Source organism: Panthera leo, chromosome D2 (assembly GCF_018350215.1).
Source record: "Panthera leo isolate Ple1 chromosome D2, P.leo_Ple1_pat1.1, whole genome shotgun sequence".
Taxonomy (NCBI): Eukaryota; Metazoa; Chordata; class Mammalia; order Carnivora; family Felidae; genus Panthera; species Panthera leo.
Window position 1 is genome coordinate 71,500,701 of NC_056689.1, and position 19,206 is coordinate 71,519,906.

The window sequence follows — 19,206 nt, forward strand, 5'->3', positions numbered from 1 at the left end:
GTTTTTATGATTTTCTCTTTCTTTGTGGTCTTCAACATTTTTACTGTTTTATGTCTGAGTGTGGTTCTTTCTTTGTTTTTTTCCTACTTGGATTTCATTGAGTGTTTTGGATGTGTATGTTAGTGTTTTTCATCAAATTTAGGAAGTTGTCAGACATTATTTCTGAAAAATTTTTACCACTCTCTCCTCTGCATTAGTGTTCTCAGTAAATGCATGTTGTGGCCCTTAATGGCACTCCACATTTCTTACAGGCTCTTCATTTTCATCTCTGTTCTTCAGATTGCTGAATCTCTTTTTCCTACTTTCTACTTCAGTGATTTTTTTTTCTTCTGCTTGCTGTTTACCTCTCCCATAAATTTAAAAATTTTAATTATTACACTTTTGAACTTTTTGGTGATTTCTGTATCTTTGTTGTTTTATATTTGATAAGGTATTGCCATATTTTCCCTTACTTCTTTAAATCTTGATGTCTTTAAGACTGAACATACTTGTAATAGCTGCTTTGAAGACCTTTTGCTTCATCGGACTTCTGGGGCCTCAAAAGCAATTCTGTTGCCTGATTTTTCTGTGTGTATAGGTTACTCTCTTATTTCATCGCATGTTATAATTTCTCCTGAAAGCTGAACATTTTACATAATGTAGCAACTCTGGGTCCTGATTTTTCTCCTTTTCTGCAACTGTTGTTTGTTTAGTGACTTTGCTGAACTGTTTCAGTGAAGTCTTTTTCTTCCTCCAGTGGATCCTCTGATGCTGCTCCTCCCAGGAGGCAGCCTGGGGTGCCCCAAATCACCCCTGGGTGAGGGTAGTTTTAGCAGGGTTCTCTTGGACTTTTCCTTCTGACCTCTCTGGTGAGCTGAGTGTATTACACCCACCTGCTTGTCACCACTAACTGTTGACTGATTGCTGTAGTATTCTCAACAATGCTCTGGGGCATTAATTGCTTCATAGTCTGTTTGAATTCAGTGTCCATCCCTTTTCAGGGGCAGTCTTTATGAGGCCAGTTAGGGATTCTGACCCTCGTAGGGCTCTTCTTAGCTGTCTTTTCCCCTGCTTCTCTCTGGTGAACTTCTGTCTGTTCTACGTTTGAGCTTACTGTTCTCATGGAGCTGCTGGCTGTCTCAGTTGCTTACGACCAAAACCTCCATTGTTTTTTTGAGTGCCCTTTAGGCTCGGAGTTTCCCCCCTCTTGTTACAAATAAACTCAGTTCCCTTGGGAGAGCTGTGGCACTCTTTTTCTTAGTCTGCCTCTCCCTGGTGTGGGGCAGGGTGAGACTCAGTGCCAGTACTTTCGAATTGTAGGTGGGTCAGTGGCCTATCTTTTCTGGAGTGATAACACTGTGTTATGTGCAGGGCACTGGATGGGAATGGTGGCCTTTGCTCTTCTCAGCTTTCATGTAACTTCTGCCCTGTGACTGATGTGGGGTAAAGAGTTACTGGCCCTCTTAGCCTCCTAGGCCTGATGTATAGCTTGCACTAACGAATGAGGGCTAGGAAGAGGATGAGCATTCAGACCTCTCCTGCTTTTTCCTTGAATGGAGTTTCTACCACCAGAGCTGGGGGCCATGAGCAGTATTGTCTGCCTGCTGTTCCTGGTTAGATATCCATGGCCTGGAGAAGGAGCTCTCTCTGTTATTATCTTTACCCACCTGGGGTTCAACTTATTTATCGTTGAACTGCAGAGGGAGGGTGCAGACACGGGGAAGGATGACAGCAGATAATGGGTCAAATATCATGGACTGCTGCCGTTCTTATTGAAATTTAGTAGATACTGAAATTGAGTAAATATTTATTGGTTGTAGGGTGCCTGGCCCACCCAATGGAAGAGCATGCAGCTCGATCTCAGGGTTGTGAGTTCAAGCGCCATGTTGGGTATACAGATTGCTTAATAAATAAACTAAAAAAAAATTTTTGTTTTGCTTTTTGCTAAATTTTTCTGAGAACTTAAATGTCGTTTTTGTAACTTTTGCCAATTATAGTTCTTTTCCGATACGGTTTGTGGAACTTCTCATATTGCCATTCTGGAAGTCAGCTCCATATTCTTTAGCCGTTAATTGCTATAGGTTTTTGAGATATATATAGTATTTGTACCTTACTTACTATACTATATGTACTAGGTTTACATTCTGATTCTTTTTTAGTAGTAGTGCTTTTTATTTTAGAAAACTTACAAGGTATTGACTCATATGTCTTGCAGCTTTATTATACAGCGATACATTAAAGTGAAATATAATTGTGAGCATATGTTTATAGTACTTTCTCTTAGTTAATTTTTCCTTGAACATTTATATTAATTTAATGTTTCTAAAAATACACATGATTTTACACAACAATATGGATATATCTCAAAAACGATCTTGAGCAAAGGAATGTACACACAAATGAGTACTATGTATATGATTTTACTTTATAAAGTACAAAGAAAAAAATACAAATATAACAGACAATCCTAAAATTTGTGTGGAGCCACAGAAGAATCAGAATAGTGGTAATATTCTTTTAAAAATATATCTCAGTAGTGTTTACTTAGTTGTGTTCATCTTGTGAAAATTCATTGAATTTTAGACTTATGTGCACTTTTATGCATGTTATATTTAAGAACTTAGATAATATATTATGAGATCCATATGAATTATTAGTTTTAACTGAATACAATTGAGAGTAAATTTACTATATTCAACATTCTATTTACTTTGGTATTTAAAATTGGTGGTACTTTGGTCCTCTAGTTTTAAGGACACTTGTTTCCTACTTTTATAAATGAAATAAAAGTTCATAATATACATTACTATAAAATCATGAACAAGTATGTTTGATATTGTTGTTTCCTCAAAGCATTTTAAGATACTGTGCATCTCAAAAGACTTCAAAAATATTGAAATTTAGAGGCCATTTATGAGTTATTAAAAAATAAAGCATGTTATTTTCACAATTCTAAGGAAAATTCTATATGCAAGTTAGACCCTTTATATAATATATATAATCAGGGAGGTCTTTTTATCCTGTGTAATACATTTTTAAATTTTATCCTGTAGGACTATTTTGAAAGAAAGTGGGTTTGCCAGATATCTTCATTCAGCTGTTCTTATCAATGGAGCTATGCTTATTTTTGGAGGAAATACCCATAATGACACTTCCTTGAGTAACGGTGCAAAATGTTTTTCTGCCGATTTCCTGGCATATGACATAGGTATGTATCTGTTAGGATTGTACATAGTAGGAAATATCAGCAATTTGTCATGTAGAGATTCTCAAATAATATTAATCAATAGCATGTGTATATGTCATTTTAGAGATAAATTCAGAGATAAATTCCAGGAGAACAGACATTCTAGGTTTGAATGTCCTTTTTGAAGGCTTTGTGTAATGTATCCCTATGTGAGCAATTTATCAGTCTGTTGAGTTTGATTGTTGCCATATTAGTTTTGATAATAGGTAGATAATGGAGCACTGTCAAGTTATATAAATTACAAATAGTAGGAATGCAAGCATTCTAGAGTTAGTGGGTATGAGCAAAGATGCATTTAAATCAAACACACCAGATATAGTTACTTGGTGTAGGAAGATGATAGAAGTCTAGACACAGTAGAGCTAAAGAAGTAAGATCTGGGGACAAGATGGAAACCCAGAACATACCTAGGAATGAAAGTAAAGTATCTAAATAAGAATCTTTTCCAGAGAACCAGAAATACAGTGCATTTTACAGTTCACTTGATTTTAATTATGCTATCTGTAGTCCTATCAATTTCTAAATATTAAATGAATGTATTTTTTGAAATACTAAATTTAGCTACCCAGTAGACTATTATAGTGAAAACATTTCTGTGTATCATTTTATAGATAAAGCCTAGTTGATATTTAAAATATGTTTAGCCGTAGTTCAGAGCTCTTTTAATTGGTGGTATAATGTAATAAACCAATTTTAAGCTATTAAGAAACATTCTGATAAATTAAGAGACCAAAGAATAACACATTTTATAGATTTAAGAGGTTTCTTTTGCTCTTGAAGATCATAAAGACACATAGTCTACTTTGAAAAATTATTTCAAGTGGTGGCATATAAAGAAGTTATACCTATTAATATGAGATTTGATTTTATACTATGCATTTGGAAGGATATTCCTACTGATAAAAATAAACATGCTTTTTAACTCTAAACTATGTGTGTATCTTTCTGTGATTATTAAAAAGAATCCACTGCCTTTAGGATTTTTAGATTCTAAATAATTAAATATTTACCTTTTTGGACTAATAATTTGAAGTGATGATTTATGATCAAAATTGGATCGTCTTGGCTTTTAGAAGGCTTGTAAATCAGTGCTGAGATCCCGAAAAATGGATTAAATGACGTAGTGAATCTAGGCTCCTTATTATGATCTGTCATTGCCAGGCTGGGACCATCCACATATTGTTTCGGCTGTGGTGATGAGACAGCAAGCTTATTTCCTTGGAAGTGGATGGTTTGTTTCCCTTTTACGAATAAAAATCCTAGAAAAGTGTAGAGTTTTGTTGTTATTGTTAAAAATCTATGAATTGACATTTTGAAACTTTCAAGAAGATTCTTTAGGGAATTTCCACCTAATGTCTCTACTTTAATGAAGAAATTAATGTTGAGCTATTTTGTAGCTGACGTATTGAGAAATTATTTTTATTTCTTCCATATTGTTCAAGATTATTATATTTTAGATTTTATGTATCAAAACAGCTTACCTAGGTGAAAAACATTAGAGGTGTTAGTTTCAGAGAGGCGGGAGAGACAAAGGGAGAGAGGGGGAGAGAGAGAGAGAGAGGGAGAGAGATCAGATTATCATTATTCTAATTATTTGTTAAGTGTTTCTAAGAATTAGATACTATGCTAAGGGCTTTGCACACAACATCTTAACCTCTCTAGTAACTTTGTAACAAGGTGTTGATATATTGGTTTCCAGAATATTAAGCAGATGAGAGAAAAGGGAATTTACCCAAAGCCATGCAGGCAGCAAGTGGTACGTATAGCTTTTGTAACTTGCTGTAGTTGTACCGCTTGACTACCACATGATGCTGTTTTTTTTTTTTTTTTTTTTTTTTTTTGGTCCATTGTATGCTCTTAATTTTGGCAACAAATTATCAGACACCTATGTTTAATAATATTTCTTAATGCTGTAGAATGATAGAAGCAGATATCAGTTTCATTTTTCAAGCAAATTGTTCAAATGGAAGGAAGAACAACATTTTAAACAGTATTATATTTTAACATAACAGTAACAATTAACAAAGCATTAACAACATTAACAACAAAAATGTAAAGCAACCATATAATTCAACATAGGACAAAAGTATTTTGTTTTATCTCATTTGATTATTTTTGTGCAGTTCCCAGTAAAGTTCTCCCCCCAAATCTGTTATTATTCTCTTGGGTTTGTGGCATCAAAGCCTGAAATATTTTCCTGGAAAAATTTTTTTTTTATATTTCAGAAAATGTATTCCAGAACAATTGTTTTTCCTTATAGAGTATATTTTTTTTGTGGAAATAAAATACAACCATTGTGTAATGAACCAACTGGAAAATAGATGTGTTTTGAAAAAAAGTCATGTTCCTAAATTTTCTCTTTAGCATATTACCCTTGGACTTTTATGTCATATTTACCTGGAATGCCTTGAGGAGCTAATTGATTGCTTTGCATTTTGTGATGTTTAAATAAATAGGAATATTTGTGCCATTTGATTTTTCATTGCTCCAAAAAGTACTATTTCAATCTTACTGCCACAGTAATTTTTATAAAGTGAATATTGTTCATCTTTGAGGATATAACCTTGCCTTTACAGTTCTCGTTATATTATAGACGATAGATATGGAAGGCACATGACACTAACTTTTTAAGATGGCTGTACCTTGGCATCCCCTTTGAAGGCTGTAGGGAAAAAAAAAACCCTAGATCTCTATAATCAGGTTCTCTTAGATCAGGCACTGGGCATCTATATTTTAAAAATAAGTAACCCAAGTGCCACTGGGAATAGACCCAGGGCTGGTGAATGGGACTGAATTAATTATAACATGTAGAATGATAATATTACCTAATGTTCTAGTCTGTAAATGTAGCTTGAAGTCAGATAACTTTGTTTTTTTTATTATTGTTAGTGGTATTATTATTGCTTTCAGAAAGCCACCATGACACCTTATTCATGATAAAAATGATCTTTGTGGTAAAGATAACCTTCTGCTAAAGATGTCATAGAAAAACATGCCTCATGTTGATCTCATGTTACTAGACATTTGTACTTTGAAACTCTTTGGCTGTACAGAGTCCACATTATCCTACTAGTTAGTCTTCTAGGGTCAGTAGGAAAAAGGCATCAGGTTGTTTGTTAGTTTGTTTTTCACATCTGTAATGTGTCAGTAGGTGGTTTGACTGGGGATTTCAACACTTGTAAGTGGGAGATTGTCATGAATTGAAACATACCTTGAAATCGAACTGGATTTTGAGATAATATTTCAGAATCATCATATGAATAGCTATTACAATAATTTTTGGTAGGCCTAACATATAATTGTGATGCTTTTAATTACAAATGGTAGTTGTTATTCTTCAATAAGAAAATTTACCCAGCGGTTAAGAAAATGTATAGAATTCTGAAACAAGATGAAGGACAACTCAGAGATACACTGATCATATTTTTTTCTCAAAAAGATAGTAGAAACATAAAAATGTGATTTCCTAGGTTAGATTATTTCAGAATAGGAGAGGGAGTAGGATTTCTATTAGAAATATATCTTGCAGAAAGCAGATATACTGAAACTGAAGCTGAAACTTTAAATCAGATTAAAATAATGAGAGTTTTCAAAATGTTATTTATTTATTTTATTTATTTATTTTTATTTTATTTTTTTAATTTTTTTTTTTTTACATTTTATTTATTTTTGAGAAACAGAGTGAGACAAAGCGTGAGCGGGGGAGGGGCAGAGAGAGAAGGAAACAGAATCTGAAGCAGGCTCCAGGCTCTGAGCAAGCAGTCAGCACAGAGCCTGATGCGGGGCTTGAACCCACAAACTGTGAGATCATGACCTGAGCCGAAGTCGGATGCTCAACCGACTGAGCCACCCAGGCGCCCCTGTTATTTATTTTTTTTAAAGTAAGCTCTACATCCAGTGTGTGGCTTTAATTCACAACCCTGAGATCAGGAGTCATGTGCTCTACTGAGTGAGCCAGCCAGGTGCTCCAATAATAAGAGTTTTAAAAATAATTTTTTTGAGCGTGGCAGTTTCACTTATGATGTTAATTTCTTTGTACATAATTATTTAAAAACAAACTCAGTAAACAAAACTGAAAAGTAATTTCATATTTGCAGAAGTAATATTTTAATTGGTAATGTGTGAAAATGTATATCGTTAACCACATAGTTAAAGCACACTAAAGTTATAATTCACTGTATGCTTAAAAATCACTTGACTGGTTTACACAGCATAGCATGCATATTTTTGTACACCCCTGTAGAGTGTGTGTGCGTGTGTATGTGAGTGTACAATGGGTATAATTTTATAAGACCTATAATTTCATTAAAAATCATACTTAAATTAAAACATCTATTAAAAAATTTTTTTAAACATTTATTCATCTTTGAGAGACAGAGCGTGAGTGGGGTAGGAGCAGAGAGAGAGGGAGACACAGAATCTGAAGCAGGCTCCAGGCTCTGAGCTGTCAGCACAGAGCCCGACATAGGGCTTGAACTCACCAACCGTGAGATCATGACCTGAGCTGAAGTTGGACGCTTAACCAACTGAGCCACCCAGGCGCCCCTATAATTATTTAATTTTTTGAACACTTCAGCAAAACGATAAAAATTCCAACTTGCTTGATCTTTATGTTTAAAGCTATTTTCATTTTCTGGAAGTTATTTTATTCATATCTTTGCTAATCAACATCTCTCTATGGCGTTTGTTAAGTTCTTAGGGTTCTTCTTGGTGAAAGCAGCATGCTTTGCCTGGCCACCTGAAAGAATCTCTTTGTCCATCAGAAAACCTCTTAGAATTATTCACACATTTTTTTCACTGAATTTAGCCAACTACTGTATTTAACTTTACTGTATTTTTTGCTCAAGGGGTTCTTTTTCTTTCTATAATTTACTATTACATAGAGGAAATAGTAGCTTCTTCTTTTTAAGAAAGAGTCCAGTAAGTAAAGGAAGAAGTGACTTCATTTTGAGAAAAGGGAGAATATTTGTCAAATGTTTCCTATGGTACTTGGCACTTAACAAATGCTTTATAATATAATGCTGATAACACCTAATAACATCTGTGTAGTATATATTACTGTGTTCATTGATAGAGAAGAAACTAATTTAGCATGTTTAAACCCAAACTCACATAGGTCATAAGATTGTATATTCAGAATTTGAACCCAAGCCTAAGTTCAGATTTCTTTTGAATCTACCCTATAATTTGATACTGACTTTTTCCCTGATTTAACAAGAAAAAAATTTGAATGATCTTTAATTGGGAAAAAGACATATAATATTTGTTAATGTAGCAAGACACTCAAAATTAGTTTTATTAGGAGATTTAGAGCTAATCAGAATTGTAAAGTCTATTTGAATTTTATTGTGCCTCCCCTCTCCAACAAATTAATCAGAAAGTAACGACCTCTGGATAGAAAATCAAGGAGAAAGAAAGGAATAATGAACAATAAATCTCCATTTCTCTTACCAGATCTACTAGCATTCTGAGAGATTGTTTTAAATGCAAAAATTGCCGAATAAAGATTCTTGTAATAAATATAAAGTTGAACAGAAGTTTTCAAATGCCTTAACAAAATCCCAGGGGAAGAAAGGCAGGGGAAAGCAGTCATGAATATAGAATCAAAATTTAAAAGAAATTGTTAGCAAATAGAACTCAACAGTGTTTCAAAAGTATATTAAATTATGACCAAATAGTATTCTAGGAATTCATGTATGATTCATTATCAAGGAATCTATAAATATCATTTATTACATCAAGACTATTTATGGAAGTCAACAGGAAATATCAATGTATATTAAAACCATAAAATCATTTCAATTAAGATTGAGAGTCAAATAGTGATACGCACTTTTCCTGACAGAGAATAAGAAACTAAATACATGGTTATTGAGTGAATGTCAGGGGACGAAATCCTGAGTGAAACTGTGGGTATGAATTAGATAACCTAGGAAAAGTGTGCACCTTTTACAACATTAAGAGGAGTTTTGACCTATGGGGGAAAAACCCAGTGAAGCACCATCGTTTAAGGGGCAGGTGGGAAAACATTTTGGCAAAATTTCCTATTATAATTTTTCTACAATATTTTCTATTATAAAAGTATACAAACCATTAATAGAAGTTTTACCCCGTATCCATCTAGTTTTGAGTCTTGTATACACAATCTGTGTGTTCTTTTTAATAATATGAATACTGACTTTTCAACTGGCATTTCAAGTGGATTATTAAAAGAATCTTTAAGATGTGTTCTTAAAGTATTACAGATACATATTTTCATGAAAAGCATGAATATATATAGGAAAATTAGCTAATGAATATTCATTTTCCACCTGTAATATATTATGCATCATTGATAAAATAAACCAGTCTCTGAATTTCAGCATAAGTTCTTAACGTAAGTATGTGGCCTCTCATAGGTAGATAATTCCAGTAGTACAGTGTTCTGACTGCTGAAATGCGGGTTTGAGAGACTGATAACTCTAATTTCTTGATCTTCTGTGTATTGAGCGTATAGTTTGTAAATAAATATTTAGTACCTTGCAGTATAAGTTTTTTTATATCTATATTCTAGAGAGTATATTTTACTTTGGTTGTTAGTCCTGTATGGCTTCTCTGTTGGCATGGAATAGTATTTCTGTCAGTTTTCATGATGTCAGTAGCCATGTGGGTTTTGCTTTCATTTGTGTAGACTTGAACTGTTTATAAAGTGATAATGACCTGAGTGCTCTGGAAATACACTGTCTTGGTAAGACATAACAGTTATAGATTGTAGTCAGATTAATAATATAACAGACTTTACAGTGTAAGAATGGGAATAGAGTACATGTAAACAAATTATATTAATTAAACATTGAGCTTTAAGGCATTTGAGAACTTCTACATCCTACAAGAAAACCAATGTGTGTTTTATTGTGAATCCTGATCAAGAATGTGAAAAATCAGCAACAGAATTCATACAGCTGAACATTCTGTTTTGTAGTTATTGAGGAAGCTGGAAGGGATAAGTAGAGAGTCTGTTTGTAACAACTGCTTCTATCTGTTTCTTTTCTCATTCTCTTGACAAGTCCTGGCGTGTTGGGCAAACATCAGCAAACATGAAAATGTCTATAAGTGCGAAAGTTGCTTACCTCAACAAGCTTTTCATAAGCTTGAAAGTTAAATCCGGTTATTCCTACATGGTTTTATGAATTAAAATGACTTGCCAGCAATTTTAAGAAACGGCAGAGGAAACTTCACATTTATTGTATTGTATCAGTCAGTATAGGTTAGGTTATACTGTGGCAATAAACAGTCCTGCCAGTTTGGGTTCTCTGGAAAGCACATTCAGAGACTGAGTTTAGTGTTCAGGGTGCTTATTAGGTCATTGGGATGAACAGCTATGAAAAGGAGGAGGCTGAAGCAGGATTAGACAGAAGGAAAAGTCAAGCAGACTTTAAGCGAAGGCCACATCCAATCCCAGGGGAACTCTGGAGTTGAAATGTCCATCAGAGTTGTCCTTTGTTAGGACTTTTCATCACAGTTCATTCTTTGAGCTACTCAGTTTACTTTCAGATATATTTGCCAATATATATTTCATTCCTTGAGCTCCTCTACCATTTCAGTGACCAATTCTTAATAGGGAGACTTAGATTATTGCTTTGGCTTCTGCAGCTGGTCTCAGGGCTACAATTGATATTTGTCATGTCCCCCTCCAGTATTCTTTCTAAATATCCCTTATCCTCAGTTGGAATCTCTTCTGATCTCTGTGTCTTGTCCCGGACCCTTACCCTTGGGTCTTTGAGCCCTTGATCATCATATATCTTCTACTGTGGGTATTGAACTTACCCATTTACCATCACCCTTGGTGAGAGGATACCACAAAGCACCTAAGTGGATCACCTGTGTATGAAACCTATTCCCCTGCCCTCATTTTGTAACCTCGGTCCTACTTCCCTTTGACAATCAAAGCCAATTATCCTTACCAATATGATGACTCCTTTTCTGCCTGCTTTCTGGTCCCTTGACACAAGGACCCTGAAATACCAAAGTGGCACTATAGCTTGTAGTTCAATGGGATATTGCTGTGGCCCCTGCCAGAGTATTTCTCCTTTGGGGAATAAAATCTCTAATCCTGCAGAGTCCAGATTTCCAGAATAAGAAGCACAAGCTACTCAACTGTATCAGTGAAAGTGAGGCCACTAGGAGTGGCTTTCACTCTTTGGGTTCCTGGACCTGTGTATTCTTCCTACTGGGGACAGAGGACCATTTAAAGTTGCTTAATTCCAAGGTTTATCCTGCATCCTGGTGCTTCAATTGTGCCTATCCAAAAACCCATCACATTGTGTTGTATGACCATGTATCACATGGTTATGACCTCATTCCTGTACTTTGTTTGCTGTAGTGTGTCTCCTGATAACATAGCATCCCATGCTGCTTGATCAAACACTTCATAATTTTCAGGTTAAGACCATGTGGTTGGGAAAGCAAACTGATACTCAGAATATTTATCTCTTCTTGTCATAATGAATTGTTGGTTCAACTAGGGTGGAAGGGTCCCAATGTAGTCAACTTGTCGCTAAGTATATATGTAGTTGGTGTTCTTGGGGAATGGTTTTATCTAGAGCCCAGAGTTGATATCTTGCTGTCAGGATGGATATTTGCCAGTAACGTCTGCAAGATCAGCTTTGTTTAGAGGAGCCCAGGCAATTGCCTTTCTCCATGACCTCCATCTCTCTACCATGGCTAGTGTATTCATGCTAGTATGCTAGCACTGAGGTGTTCTGTAACGGAGACTAACTGATGTTAGCTGTATTAGTTGTTTGTCTATTGTTTATTGTCTCTTCCATGTTAGATGCTCTCTGATGCCTTTAATTTATGTCACAGAGTTCTTTACATTTTGTGCTCATTCAAATATATCCATGCTCATGTTCACTCCAGACCCTCCTTCTTTCTGATCTTTCGATATTTTTTTCTGGGCTGCTGACCTGTCAGCTAGGCCACTGTTTACTGCTTTTGGGCCATTTCTCTTTGGATACGGTGTGGATGAACACACTGCCTCAAAGGCCTGCCCACTTGGGAGGTTTTTTCCTTTTTCACTGTTTTTCGAGGCCACTCCGAAGTGAGGCTGTCTATGTGATGTCTACTTTTGACTTGTGCTCACATATCAGGCTGAAATATTTACATTTTTCTCCTCTTGGTATCTGGGCATAGAGGATTCTTCATATGACCACGGTTGTAAGATAACAGGTGTTGGTATAACACTTGTAGGTAAAATGGGGTCTGAGCTACCGGTTCATGCACATTGTTTGTGCATCGTGATTTTGCTCATGCTTGCTCTTGGGTGCCACTTCCATTTTTATGTTCTTACTATTCTTGGTAAAAGAGCCAGCTCATGATATGAAACTCTGAACACATGGTCACTTGATAACCCATGTCACCGACTCCATCTCTACCAAGACCAAATAATGTGGCAGAAATAAGAGTATAAACTTTTCTACCATGGATGGCATGGCCTTTGACATGTGTATGGGGTCTGCATTGGGATTTGTTCACTGGAACTTTCTGTATTTTCATGTGCTACTTTTTCCAACAGTGCCACCACCAATAGCCATAATTGTATTGGGTCATGCAACCTTAACTTCAGGGCTGTGTACCTGTGTAGGTGAACCTATAGCAGAGCTGTTCCCTACCCTAGCATGTACTCACAGCTGGCAGCCTTTCATGTTCTTCAGTATGTGGGTTGGAGTAGTATTTCCAGGACTGAAATACGCTACCTTCAGAATCCAAAGAGACCTACCAGATGGTTTGTTTTCTGCCTTTCTCGGGAGTTGCAAGATGTAGTAATTGGTCTTTCAGTTCAGATGAGCTGTCTTAGCATGTTCTTGACCACTGGATCCCTAAATATTTTACTAATATGAAATCTGAATCTTTATAGATTTTATCTCCCACCCCTTGAAGCGTATATGTCTTAACAAGGCCTCCATTGTCTTAGTCATTCCTACTCATCTGGCACAGTTAGAATGATGTCATTAAGGTAGTGGAACAATGTAACGTTCTGAAAGATGTCCAGTAGGACCAAATGTATTCTGACCGTGTTATGACAAAAGGAGGGAGACTGATCCCGAGGCAAAATTGTGAATGTATACTATTTTCTATTCCATATAAAGGCAAACTGTTTTTAATCCTTTTTTTGATAGTGTTAGCAAAGAACACATTTGCTAAAAATGGCCATTTTGCAAAGAGACGCATTTTGCATAGTGCCTGCAATTTGGGCTACTAGTTACTAGTAGGCTCTTGTCATCTTCCAGGCTTTGTTTAGTTTGTGGAGCCTAGACTGGTGATTTGAATGGAGATTTGATGGGGTCCATTATCCCTGCATTCTTTAGATTCTTGAGGGTAATACTAATTCCTGCCACCCACACTCCCTGGAATGTAACATTAGTTTAAGATATATTATCCAGGGGGTAGTTGTTTCAGAAGTTTCCACTTGATCTTTTCCACTGTGATAATCAAGGACCCAATGTCAGTGTTGTGCCATTTGCCAGAAACATGCAGGGCATGACCACTGCACAGGCCTGCAGATGTAGTGACTCATTTTGAACAGGACCTTGGCCAGGATATCATTAATTATCTCCTTGCCATATATCCCTACTATAAAGAGAGGCCCTGATGACACTTTATATCTATGGGTGTCAGTGCTAACTCAGACCTGTGTCCAAAAGTACTTGAAATGTTTGTGTTGCCTTTTCCCCTAGGTTAAGTTTACTCAAAGAAATGACCATGGGTGCCTTTGATGAAGAAATAGGGGAATTATTACCATGAACACTTGCTGTAGTATCATAGGGTTGTTCCTTTTAGGTACCAGGATTTTAAATATATCAAATCTGGACTTCAAAAATAGCTCAACTCCAGAAACTTAGCAATAAGTTGTGACATTTTATTGCAGCATCTACCATCAGCCTCCTGATCATCCATTCTTGATTTCTTCTGTTGATATAAGTTAGGTAGTAGTGTCCTACTGTCCTACTGTCTGGCTGCCTATTTTGCTTCTAGGGATGCTGCATTGTATTAAATATCTTCATAATTTTCAATAAGTTAGTCTTGACCGACACTCCCAACTTTGCTGCTTACTACAAATATTGCCCTCTATGGGGATTGGATTTTGATGGTTAAGTGTCACCGGTTGGGCTCTATTGTCCTATTGTCTCCATCAGTGAGTTCATTTCTGTTGTGGTTTCTCCTACCATCAGCTTTGGCCTGTGGAGGAGAGCCAGCACATTCTTACTGATTCTAGTGTCCCTTTCTCCATTCCATTCCTCATGGCTTTGGCAAATGGCATACCTGCTGTCTCTTTCCATAAATATAATGACTTCGTAGATTTTCTGGCATGACTTAGTATATGGACTAAGAATGCCCACGTTTATGGACTTTTTGTCCCTTGCCTTTACTCATTTCTATGGCAGTTCTAGCATTTTGATTTTACTTAGCAAGGGCTGTATTTTTTCATGTTTCTAGGAATCTTCTTTTTCTTTTTTAGCTTTTTTGAGATATAATTGGCAAATAAAATTGTAAGATATACAACATGTACACTGTAATGATTTGGTATACATATACATTTGAAAGGATTCCTCCTATGTAGTTTTTTTTTTTAATTTCACATTTTGTTTATTTTTTATTTTTATTTATTTATTTATTTATTAATTAAATTTTAACGTTTATTTATTTTTGAGACAGAGAGAGACAGAGCATGAACAGGGGAGGGGCAGAGAGAGAGGGAGACACAGAATCCGAAACAGGCTCCAGGCTCTGAGCTGTCAGCACAGAGCCTGACGCGGGGCTCGAACTCATGGACCGTGCGATCATGACCTGAGCCGAAGTCGGACGCTTAACCGACCGAGCCACCCAGGCGCCCCAATTTTGTTTATTTTTTAAAAATGAGTTCTTGTTTTTTCCCCAAACTCTGAATTTATATTTATATCATATTTATATATTTATTTTTATATGTAATTTATTGTCAAATTGGTTTCCATACAGCACTCAGTGCTTATCCCAACAGGTGCCCTCGTCAATGCCAATCCTCCTATGTAGTTTAATTAGTGCATCCAGAAGCTCACAGATTTTTTCTTTTCTTTTTATTTTTTTAATTTGGCATACTTTCTAGAGTAAGTTTTATTCTTTCAGCAAATTTCAGTTATATAATACTGTGCTATCAACTATAGTAACCATGTTATACATCAAATCCTCATACTTGGTTCATTTTATAACTGAAAGTTTATATCCTATTACCAACCTCTCCTCATTTCTCCTATCCCCCAGTCCCTGGCAGACACTTTTTAACTCTGTTTTCATGAGCTTGACTTTTTTTTTTTTTTTTTAGATTCCACATGTAAGGAAAAATACCATGTAGTATTTGTCTTTCTCTATCTGACTTATTTCATTTAGCACAATTTCAGGGCAGAATTTCTTTCTTATGGCAGAATAGTATTCCATTTTGTATAGAATACACATTTTGTATGTGTATACACACATATGCAAATATATATATATATATATATATATATATATATATATATATACACACACATATATATATATATACACACACAGACACACACATATATACACACACATACATAAATGTATAGATATGCCACATCTTCTTTATCTATTCATGAACACTTTTATTGTTTCCATACTTGGCTACTGTGAATAATGCTGCAGTGAACATGGGAGTGCAGATATCTCTTTGAGATCCTGTTTTTTCTTTGGATATACTCATAAGTGGATTCCTGGATCATATGGTAGTTTTATTTTTAATATTTTGAGGAACTTCCTGTTTGAGGAACAGTGACAGTACAAATTAACATCCCCACCAACAATGCACAGGGTCTCCTTTTCTTCATGTTCTTATCAACATGTGATATCTTTAGTCCTTTTGGTGACAGCCATTCTAACATGCGTGACATGCATGATAGCTTATTGCGGTTCTGATTTGCTTTTCCCTGATAATCAGTGATATTGGGCACCTTTTCATGTACTTGTTGGCCATTTGAATGTCTTCTTTGGAAAAATATCTGTTGAGTTCCTCTGTCCATTTTTTAAATCAGGTTTCTTTTTGCTACTGAATTCTATGAATTCTTTGTATATTTTTGTATGTTAACACCTTATCAGATATATGATAAGATATATGGTCAGATATATAATAATTCTGTAGGTTGCCTTTCAAGGGTTATTTTAATGGTAAGCTCACACCATCTCCTAGGGTCCTTGTTAAGTCATAAACCCTGCATCTTGGGAGAGTGCTTTTAAATCAGTAAACTCTCCCTAATCCAATATAAGGTTCTGGCCTCTTTGATCGATCTCCACTTATTACCTAGTAGTATGTGTATTTCCCCAACTTCGGCCAATATTTGCTGTCTAGGTCTTACAGATACTTTGGGGCATAGTCCCTTTCTTTCCATAGCAGTTGCAGTATGTATTTGGCTGAATTATGCTAAGCCAAGATTATTGGCTCAGTGACCAATAGGGAAGGTGTGAACAGATTCTGAGCTGGAGCACACGTCTTGCTGGAGAGAAGCCTGCATTGTGTTCAAGCAAGGCTGAGTACTATCTATGAACGTAGGGTAGAGTGGACCACATTTGAAGTCTCAGATGATTCAGGAAATTAAAATCTGGGTAGATTCTCAGGAGTGTCAATTCAGATGTCCCCATCCCATGAATCAGGGCCTTATTCTTTTCCTCGCAGGGCCTTGACTTTGAAATTAAACCTTCTTTAATTTGCAGACCTTCTATATTTGGCAGCCTCTATAAATGGTTTATAGTACTAAGGAGGCCCTCTGGCCTTCCCAGCCTTTTGTGATCTCTTTCTAGAGCTCAGCAGGGCTACACAGTAGACATGCAATTTTAGTGTATTAGTAGTTAACTGTTTTCAAACATCTAATACTTCACACTTGCTAGAGTATTCTTTTCTTTGGCATACCTTCCTTATTTACCACTGGCATGGTAAATTATGGTATGGCCATCTTGTGCCAACGGCTTTTTGTGTTACACCTATCACCGGTGATGGGTTTTTCATTGGTAGCCTGGTAGTATGTGATTTAGCTCATAAACTCCATTTTATTTTCTGCTTTTCTTACATCACTCCAGGTACCAACTATCATAGTTTGGGTTCTTTGGGAAGCAGACTCTGAGATAGAGTTTAGTATTCATGATGTTCATTGAGAGAACCCTTAAGATCAATGCCTTGGAAGAGGTAGGGGGAGAAGGCAGGATTTGACAAAGGGTAAAGTTGAGTTTTGATGCTAGACAGATAACCTTAGTCAACCACACAAGGATCTCTGGAAGTAAAATTGTTGGTCGTAGTTGTTGTATGTTGGGATAAAGTGACAGGACCTTTTAAAGACCCACGTTGATCATCAATTGCATGTGGGTCATCCTTGAATTGATGAGATCTTGAGTGACGTGGCCCAAAGGTAGCTAAGGCAATTGCTGAAGTAGCTTGCAGCTGATGACTGTTCACTGACAGCAGTCCCAGCAACACAGATAAGAGTTCCTTCCTTGAATGATCTAGGTATCTCATATCCATGCCCGCCATAGATCTGTAACTTTCAGAAGATTAAGACCAATGAAAGTTAATTTTTCACTCATGATATGTGGCTAGTGTTGGTTGGCAGGAGAGACTAGCTTATTGTCATCACTTAGGGATCCAGGATGAAACTGATTTGTCTTTCATTCGTAATTCAGTGGTTCTATCCAGAAATAAAAGTGTCACTTTAACTTGCATTTTGTTGGCTAAGGCAAGTCATATTATCACATCCAACTTCTAGAAGTGTGGGACTTTAATTTTACAATGGGCCTGAAGGAAGAGTACTGGATTTGTTAAATAACACCAATGTATATAACTTTTGTTATAATTGAAAGTGATGTCTTGCAGATAGTAATAAATAAAGCCTTCACCTTTTACTACCATATATGCTAAAAGGCAACAAACTTCTCCAAGTAGAATTATGTTTCATTATTATTAGTCTGATTTAATTATTCTCATGTATAATTAAAATATTAATACTGTACTGTATTGGTTCTCTTCTTCAGGGACTTGTGTACTTTAAAACTATTGTTTTATTTTACTTTAATGAAAGTAATGTTTATATTAAAAAGGATATTTTGATGATGTAGTGAGGCAGTATAATGCAGTAATTAAGATCTGGTTTTGAATACTGACTTTGCCATTTAATGACTTTAAGGAAGTTACCAAATCTACAGACTGTTTCTTTATGACATGGTGACAAAAATATTTACTCCTAAGAGTTGTTTTCAGAATTAAATATTACATAGCGTTGATAAGCATTTAGCATATTATTTTTATTAAGTAAAAGGTCATGACCATTTATTGTATGAAATTTTACCCATTTAAAAACACTATAAAGGTTTTATGTATTCTTCAGTGAATTTTATATAATGTTATCATAGTCACTTTTAAAAACACTTAACTATTAGAAGCAACTATGTGCTTTTCTTTTCTTTGGAGGGGGCTCCCTTGGCACTCTTTATATATGTCTGTTAATACTTATCATGTCCTATTGTTATTCTTTGAGGGCAGGAATTCAGTCTTATTCAGTTTTATATCCGTATTTATATATATTTATATATATATATATTTATTTATAATATATTTATTATTTATATTATAAATAAATATATTATAAGTGAATATAATATATTTATTATATATATTATTAATATATTTATATTATTATATATTTATTTATATTTATGTATATATTATTTATATTATTTATATATATTTTTTGTTGTGTTATTGGGTCTTCATTACATCTAAGTTGGATTGCTTAAACTAGTGATGATCCTTTTTCCTCAGTCTTATCTAAATCTATTAACCCAAATTTTACATATTTTTTCTATTCTTAGTTAAGAGCATTTGATGAATTCTTCGTCTTCCTTCCTTTAGATTGAAATACCCAAGTTAATTAATCTTTTACTCTTGGTTCTATTTTTCAAGA

General features: G+C 35.3%; 1 protein-coding gene across 5 annotated transcripts in view; it reads left to right on the top strand.

The window, feature by feature from the left end:
- ATRNL1 (attractin like 1) overlaps positions 1-19,206 on the top strand; it is a 777,769-nt gene that overhangs the window by 123,219 nt on the left and 635,344 nt on the right. For all 5 annotated transcript variants that reach the window (XM_042908168.1, XM_042908169.1, XM_042908170.1 and 2 more), the window contains exon 10: positions 3,033-3,187. In XM_042908168.1, the coding sequence (XP_042764102.1) occupies positions 3,033-3,187 (155 nt within the window). The remainder of the gene's footprint in view (positions 1-3,032; positions 3,188-19,206) is intronic.